Source organism: Lycium ferocissimum, chromosome 5, assembly GCF_029784015.1.
Source record: "Lycium ferocissimum isolate CSIRO_LF1 chromosome 5, AGI_CSIRO_Lferr_CH_V1, whole genome shotgun sequence".
Taxonomy (NCBI): domain Eukaryota; kingdom Viridiplantae; phylum Streptophyta; class Magnoliopsida; order Solanales; family Solanaceae; genus Lycium; species Lycium ferocissimum.
Genome location: NC_081346.1, coordinates 6,659,544 through 6,667,991, shown reverse-complemented (window position 1 = coordinate 6,667,991; position 8,448 = coordinate 6,659,544). Strand labels below are relative to the sequence as shown.

General features: G+C 34.9%; 1 protein-coding gene across 2 annotated transcripts; it reads left to right on the top strand.

Annotated features, from left to right (window-relative positions):
• Positions 1 to 456: 456 nt before the first annotated feature.
• Positions 457 to 6,919, top strand: LOC132055676 (uncharacterized). 2 transcript variants are annotated; one of them, XR_009414623.1, is made up of 9 exons: positions 457 to 591; positions 1,598 to 1,894; positions 2,084 to 2,155; positions 2,498 to 2,565; positions 3,916 to 4,072; positions 4,871 to 4,966; positions 5,101 to 5,190; positions 5,482 to 5,576; positions 6,414 to 6,481. XR_009414623.1 is itself a non-coding variant. In XM_059447626.1 (8 exons), exons 2-8 carry the CDS (start codon positions 1,619 to 1,621, stop codon positions 6,591 to 6,593), a joined length of 939 nt encoding a protein of 312 aa, XP_059303609.1. In that variant the 5' UTR covers positions 457 to 591; positions 1,598 to 1,618; the 3' UTR covers positions 6,594 to 6,919. The 2 variants fall into 2 exon arrangements, 1 of the variants encoding a protein (XP_059303609.1); XM_059447626.1 differs by lacking the exon at positions 5,482 to 5,576 and having other exon boundaries at positions 6,414 to 6,919.
• Positions 6,920 to 8,448: the final 1,529 nt, after the last annotated feature.

The window sequence follows — 8,448 nt, the reverse complement described above, 5'->3', positions numbered from 1 at the left end:
TTGTATTGTTTAATCATATCGAATGTATCTCTAAAAACATTACCATAATTCTTATAAAATGCAATGTGAATCTTTGTCTTGGACATGAAAGGTAAGTGGATTTTCATCCTCAGGATAAAACTCTCACTTTTCAAAACAAAAGAGAATATTTGAACTCTTAACCCGATTTTTGGACTTTCTTAAGATTTATTCTAATGTATGAGATATATTTTTTTTTACGTTTTTATCTAAAGAAAATATTGGTGACGAATTTTAGAAGTATTTTTAGTTATTTAAAAATTTTGTACCCCGTTCAAACTTGTGATATAAATTGTGACGTAACACCTAAGTTGAGTTAATAAGCAGAGTAAGTCGTTGGACGCCGGGACGTCCGTAAACGACGCCGTAACACGCTTTTAGCGGTCCCGCAAGTAATCTCTATAAAATAAAAATCTGGATATAATCCAATAGTGGACTTTTTTATTCATTACTATATACTCAAAATTTTGATAATCCAATTTCCAAGCAAAGGAGTTTTTACCGACTATATTTCTTGTCTCAGAAAACACTGTTACAAATTCATTAAGCTTCTCTCAGAAAACCAATTTTAAGGTATGTCCAATTTCTATTATTAATCTCTTTATAAGATAAGGTTGTTATTTTTTGGTTCCTGGTACAAGGTTTTTTAATTAGTTGGGTATTCTGGATTCTTGCTTCTTTTTATAATTATGCAATTATTGAAATTGTTTTCTTGGTTATGCTTTGATCTTCAACTTTGGTCCCGTTTTACAAGCTTTTACCCTGCTTAGTTCGTGTTGGTAAGACAAAATCAGAAGCTTGTTTAATGCATTTTTTGCTTCAATATTTCCAATCAAAGGGTTTTTTTTTTTGTCTTGTAAAAAGTCAACAGGGTTATAGCAACAAGCCTCCACTTTGTGTTGAAGAGATTAACGCTACAAAATGGCATGAGAAACATCCCTGAATTTTGACTTTTCTACATTTAGGACCCGTTTGGCCATAAGAATTATTCACTTTTTTTGGAATTTTTTTTTTTACTTTTTTCCGGAATCAGCGTTTGGATATGAAAATTCCAAATACAACTTGATTTGGAATCACCTTTTTCACAACCAAAACAACAAAAAAGTACAATTTCAAAAACTATGGCCAAACACGACTCCAACTCCAAAATTCCAAAAAAAGTGAAAAAGTTTTTGATTTCTATGGCCAAACGCCTACTTATAGTTTATTATCTTTTTCAGAAAAAAGATAAAAGGGAAAATCAAAGAAAGGATTAGAAGTTAGTAGTTCATAGTTGATCTTAATAGTAAAGCCATACCTTTTGATTGTATAAGTTTTTGTTGGGTTTTGAGAATCTGTTTGTTGGCAATTCAAACTTTAATATCCTATTTCTTTGTCAAGTAATGTGGCATTTGAGACTTTATACTAATGGACAAGAGGCTAAACCTTATGGATAGAAAGGGGTCACAATTTTTTTTTTTTTTTGATAAAGGTAGGGTAAGAAAGGGGTCACAACCGTGTACTAAGCTATATGAAGGTTCAACAAATTCCTTTCTTTTCTTGTTAACTTAAGATGGCTGACCATGTTTGTTCATTTTAGGATACGTGGTGTGAACTGCTAATGGGAGAACACTTGGCTCTATGTGTTGATCGTCTTATCACACCTGAATCTTTGAACTCTCTGAAAGGATCAGAGGATGCAGGATCTTCAGGGGGAAGTTCTTGCTCTCACACTATAGGTCAATCTGCCTATGGTACTGCTAATAAGGAGGATGAAGAACCAGAAACTGGAGGTGAAGATCAACCATTACTTCAGACCGTGGAATGCCGAATTTGCCAGGAAGAAGATAGCCCGAAGAATTTGGAGATTCCTTGCAGCTGCAATGGCAGCTTAAAGGTAGATCTTTGAAGTTTAATTGTTGCCTCTTATTCAACTAGCTGCGAAATGTTGATCTTGGTGTTGCTTGCGCATGTAATAAATATGTAATCCATGCTGCCATCTTCTTTGTTCCTAAGCCTACGAACTTGTCTTTTGTTCTAATCATTCTCTCTTTTTTCTTTTCTTCATTGTTGTTACAAAATTCAGTATGCTCATAGGAAATGTGTTCAGCGGTGGTGCAATGAGAAGGGCGATATAATTTGCGAGATCTGCCATCAGGTGCTTTCTTCTATCTGTTAATATTTGCTTTTTGAGTGATGATGCTTCATGAGTTGCCTCTCCCCATCACAAAAGCACTTTCAGCCAAATGAGTTTGAAAATAGCAATGGAAGGAGGGTTAAAGAATAGCAAGGTTTTGCATAGGCACAGAGTTTGTTTGAGTTGGAGAGAGTGATAGCTCATCTTATGCAGTAATTAGTTGATGCATTTTTCCCTTCAGAAATATAAGTGATTGGGACTTTAGAATATGTCTTTGAATACGTGCTAAAAGAGTTTCTAGTTAAGGCTCACTTATTTCATAAAAAAATATATCTTGACTTTGAAAACTCTATAAACATGCAGTCTTACCGACCTGGCTATACTGCTCCACCACCACCTTCTCTCTCTGAAGATATTGCCATTGACATGAGGTTGGTTTGAATTATGATTATCGTCTTTGTCCGTACTAAATTTGATATATATTATCTAAGCATTTAACAATCTATGTATAGATATATTGATATTCTGATTTTGGTGTTTACTTTTCCAAGCTGCCCACAAAGAAAAGAAAAGAAATCAAAAGAGAGGAAATAGACCATGGAATGGACGATCTTACATTCCTCACACCTTTCTCTTTGACTTGATTATGTGTATCTTCTTAATGAATTGCTTCTTATTTAGAGGCCTTCAAATAATTTTTCTCTACTGGAACTTCTAATTTGTAAGTGACGCTGTTTCTTCATGAACGCAAGAATAGGTCAATGTACTATGCAACTCAAGAAGGCATTAACAAGCTCAACTGTACTTCATGCATTTCAGAAAAAAAAAAAGAAAAAAAAAAAAGAAAGAATTTGATGGTATGCTTAAAAACGGAGAGTCAAATCCGTATCTGTGGTCTATGACCATGAACTCTGCATTACCAAATGTGTTCAACATCTGGTGATGATTCCAATTCCCGGTTCATTTTTGCTGTTCTTTGATATCAAGTACTGCCTAAGATTGTATATGATTGTAGCTAAAGTGATACAAGTAGCAATTTACAGAAGATTAAGATGAATTGTATTCTTCTTTATAGTTTTTGGTGCAAATATGAATACTTAGATGATCCTGAGGCAATCATAGATGTGTTAGTTTCCTTGTAAGATATGCAAGGTTTTTGTTTGCCTTTTTCTTTTTCGGTGATCTGATGTAGTCACTCCATTTTGGTTACCAATACAATTTTTGCGCTGATGTTCGCCAAAAAATATTTTCCAAATATTAAAAAGAAGAATTACTCGATTAATATGGAAATTCCATTATTTTCTAAAATTATTCATTCAAAGATTATACATCGATCTATTTTTATCTATCATTAATATTCCCAGAATTAATACACAACTCTATATATACACAGAATACTGCCATCTTAAAAGTAAAAGTGAAAATTCAGCATCATTGACATGAAATTGTTTTTCTTGGCCCAACAAGAACAGTATATGACAATCTGAACTGTCCGTAAAGACCATTTTCCCATCTTTTGAATGTACTTAAAACATGTTAAACTTATTATATTTTGGGGCAAGTCAGTTTTCCACGTATATATGTAGGCCATTGTTTGCAGAAATTTTGATTGATAATCTGATGTAACCTTTTCTTTGGTGCCAGTTTGGCTGTTAACGTCTTTATTGAGAGCAATCCAACGTGATCAGCACGTCCTCTTGCAATCTTAATCTTGAAAATTTTCTTTTCTGTCTTCTCTTCTCCATCACTGATGGATTCATCCATATGGATTTTCCTTGCAGTGGGGGCTGGACAGTGGCTGGTACTCAGCTTGACTTACGTGATCCTCGGCTTCTTGCAATGGCAGCTGCAGAGCGTCATCTCTTGGAGGCTGACTATGACGAATATGCTGATTCAAGTGCTAGTGGAGCTGCATTTTGCCGTTCTGCTGCTTTAATTGTAAGCAACTGCTATTCCTTTATATTATTAAAATGATTTTGTTAAATGCAGGCTGGTGGTAATGTGAGGTATGCATTTTTTTTTTCTTGTGGATGATAATGCACCAGCAGATTCAGCAGTCTCTTTTTGGGTGGAGTGTGGGGTGTTAACCTTGACCGTGTGGTACATGAATTTTCATCTTTAAGTAGTAACCTCATGGTGACTTGAGAAGAAACTTGAGAGTTCATACTTCATGAGAGAAGTGGTGATACAATTTTATTGGGTACAACTTTCTTTGATTTATGACACTCCCTCCCTTATTGAAAATGAGAAAAATGAGAAAAATGAGGCATATTTAGAAATCCTCAAAATGGAAAATAATCAACTGCGTCCTTCCATTACCCCCCAAAAAATCATCCTACCCTGTTGTGGATATTTTCGTGCTCATGCTACAATTTTATTCCCCTCAAGTTCTTGAAAGTTGAAACTGCAGCACTAGTAGGAGAGAGGGTTGTTTAGGGTCTCATGCTCTTTTTTTTTTTTTTTGGAGAAGGAAGGGTCTCATGCTGCATTTCATGCCTTTGTTCTCCACTTATCTGCTTAGATTCCCTTCCTTGTTTGTATTGCCTTTTTTGTCCTTTCCAGCTGATTGAATGGATTTAAATGACCTTTACGTCTAAATATGTTAAAAGACGTGTTGATAACAAAAATTTTCTTTCAATATATACCTTTTTCTTGCCCATGCAATCATTTATAGTATATTTTGAGTTTATCTCGATTTCTAGATAAACAGAGAATAATGCACTGTGTTCCATGCAGTTAATGGCCCTTTTATTATTGAGGCATGCTGTGACCATCGGAAATGGTGATGCTGATGGTGATGGGGATGATGATGATGTTTCTGCCTTTTTCTCGGTGAGTGAATCATACAGTGAAATCATCTTTCTATTTATTGCTTGTTACAATGAGGCTATGATACATGTATCGTGTGGGATCACTTGACATCGATATCGTGTGGGATCACTAATCTGGTTGATCCTTTGACACAGCTTTTCTTACTCCGTGCTGCTGGTTTTCTTCTACCTTGCTACATTATGGCTTGGGCTATCAGTATCATGCAGCGTCGAAGGCAGAGACAGGTTAGAGCCTTGTATAGAGATTTCTATTGTTTTTCATAATATATAAATGGCTATTATAACATGTCAATCTTTATACTTGCTAATTTGATGATAATTTTTGCAAAAATCAAAATCCTTGTGGTGCTGATCAGATGATTTTTTTGTTTAGTTGTAAGGTTGACCAACGCCACATGTATATAATAAGTATTGAGTTAATTGGATCATTGCTCTAGTTTATGGGAACTCAGTGGACTCTCTTTCAGAAGCATTTAAGACCTTCAATCCTAGTCATAATTTAACACGTCAATACAGGTTGCTCTTGGAGAAATGTTCACGCTTGCATGAATGAAATACCTCATACAAGGATATTTGTGCTAAAACATCTGGCTCACTGAAGAATTCCTCTTGTACGGAAATAAATACCTCATCTGTTCTTTGTACTTTACCCAATAAATTTGTTCTCACTGTTACACTTCCCAACTCCCAAACAATTCCAAGTTTATTTGATGGTCCTACCTCTATTTTCCTGGTTTATACTTTGGGGATCCCACTTTTTGCTTTCATGTTGATTATGATGTAAGTCACAATTTAATTGATTATATCTCCAGTGTGATTGTGCCCACCACTATCACTTCCACCAAATTTAAGTAAATCTGAATTGGATAATATTGGAACTTGTCTTATCATGAGAACCAAGTAGGATATTTAAGGGCATGCAAAAATCTTGTGAGTGTCACTACTTACTCTAGCTGTGGATGTTATGGCATGCTAATTTGCTTGCACATATAAAGTTAACTTTGAGAAACAGCTAGTGTAACTTTTTCTGTCCCATCTTCTACGAAATTCGTAATATTTGGGAAATCAAGCAGCTTTTTCTTTGACTATGATTTTTCCAAACATCTTTGAATATTTGTGATTTTCTTTACATGCGGTCGATTACTTTTTATTTAGTCTCTAAGTATGTATATCTTATTAAAAAATTAATCCTTGTCTGAGACCATGCAGAATTAGATGCTTCAATTCCTACTTCAAACTCCATCATTCATTTTGGCATGTACTGAAAGTTACTTTCTTCATACATCAAAACTGACTAAATAGATTCATTCTATAATGTGTAGTTTACTCATTCATTCATTCTATAATGTGTAGTTTACTCATTCATTCATTCATTCATTCATTCATTTTTTATTTTATGTTAATTTTTATATTTCTGATGTTTATTATTTGTCTCTTCTTCAAAGCAGGAGGCAGCAGCAGTAGCGGCAGCAGAAGTTGCTTTCATGCTGCAGGCAGGGCAACATAGGGGATTGCATGTAACAATAGCACCAGGACCTGCACAGGCAGCAGAACCTTCAGCAAACCCAACTACCCACGTTGCAACTCCGACCGGCCAGGTCGTAACTCCTCCTCCAGAGCTAGTATAAATGGCTTTGCTCAGCTTGCATGTTAAAAAGTAGTTGCTAATGGTGGCATTGTACTTTTGTAAGTTGCACAAGTTAAAGAGAATAGAGGTTTTTGTTCCTTTTTTTATTTCTCTTTATTGTATTAGTTGTATCTTTGCCCTGCCAACAATGGACTGATGCAGAAGCGGAAACTGTTTTCATTTGTTCAATATTTCACTAATGCTTGAACATGTAAAAAAAAAAAAATATCATGGCAGCTAACTTAGCTGCTTCCATTTCAATGTGGAGATGGCCACATCTTCACATTGTGTACATTGTTTCTTTTTATAGATATGGTTTTCGCTTAATTTTGTATTAACCTTGCTTTTCCCCTTGCTATCTTTTCTGTCATGTTTGGGTACTTTACTGGTATCACTGATTTGATTTGGATTGCTTCTGTTATATACCTGCTGGTTAAGTCATAGTTCGTGTTGTATATGTCAGCTAGTTATTTTTAGCTGATTTATATATGATAATCAGGTTGCTGAGAAGAGCTGTATTTTAAGTAAATTAGACATTGAGAGACATTAGCTAGAGCCATAACCTTTGCTTGATAATCAGATTCAAATGTGGTGTCTTAATAGTTCCCCTTGCCAAGTATAGACATGCATAATATTGCATGTTATCTTGATAATTGCTCAAATAAGTGGAAGCCAAACTTTTGATATATATTGTTTCCTAATTATTTAAATAATTTATATAAAGCATTACAGCTGCAGCTCTTTATCATACTTGCCAAACTCATGATCCTATTTTTGTGATATTGGATTTAACAATTGGTTTGAAGGAAGCATCCATAATTCCAAATAAATTGATTTTTAGAGAACGTTATTAATGTGCGAGGAACAAATTCTTTCATGGGATTGAGACAAGGCATAACAACGGGCAAGATGAAGAAGAACAAATTCTGAATCTGCGAATAAAAAAAGGAAAAAGAAAAAGTGAAGGAAAGAGATGGTCCACATGGGTAAGGAAGAACAAATAAAGATGGAAAAGAGTAATATGCTTGACAAGGCCAAGAATAGGCAGAGAGAGGAGGTCCAAGAATTTTGAATGGAGGGAAATTGCACAATCTAAATTAAAGATAGAGCAAAGAAAAGCATAAAGGGAAACTCATTAAGCACAAGGAACCAAGACTGCCATTTTTGTTTTTTAGATTGGAATTCTAAAATCTAAAGTAGAGTTTGCCATAAAGTAAATCCTTGGATTCATATTTTTCCAAGAGGCTTCTATTCTTCACATTGCCCAATACCCTCTACTTTATCTGGCTTTCTTGCAACTGTTGCAATCTCAGCTTTGGCTGCCTTATCAATTAATTTCTGGTAATTGGGACATCTACTTTTATCTAATTAAAGAGTATATCCTTAATCCCCTTTAATTATAACATCCTCCCTTAAGCTTGATCATTGTCCTCCTTTATCTAACTGAACGAGGAAAGTTGTAAACGTGAATAAAGTTCAGTGATCATACGTGAAATTAGCCATTTCTTCTTGTAACTGATGCAGTCACAGCTGTTGAAAAACAAAGCCAATAGCAATTACCTGATGTATTAGTTTTTGTCAAGCTATTAGTAAAACTTTAATATTAAAATGGTTAGAGGTTCAAGAACAGGTGATCATAATTGGATGACTTGGCAGCTGAGTTGGCATAATGTTCAAAAGCAGTTTGGTCATTGTTTGGTCCAAAAGGGCAAAGCATGAAAGGGATGTAGGGAACAAATGTATAGATTCTTGGCCCCAAAGAATGGTGTTCCAAATTCGCTTTTATTCAAACCTGTCAGTGTCTTCCACAACAGCCTTATATTGCTTGCAGCAATTGACAGGCTTATGATTGAAGT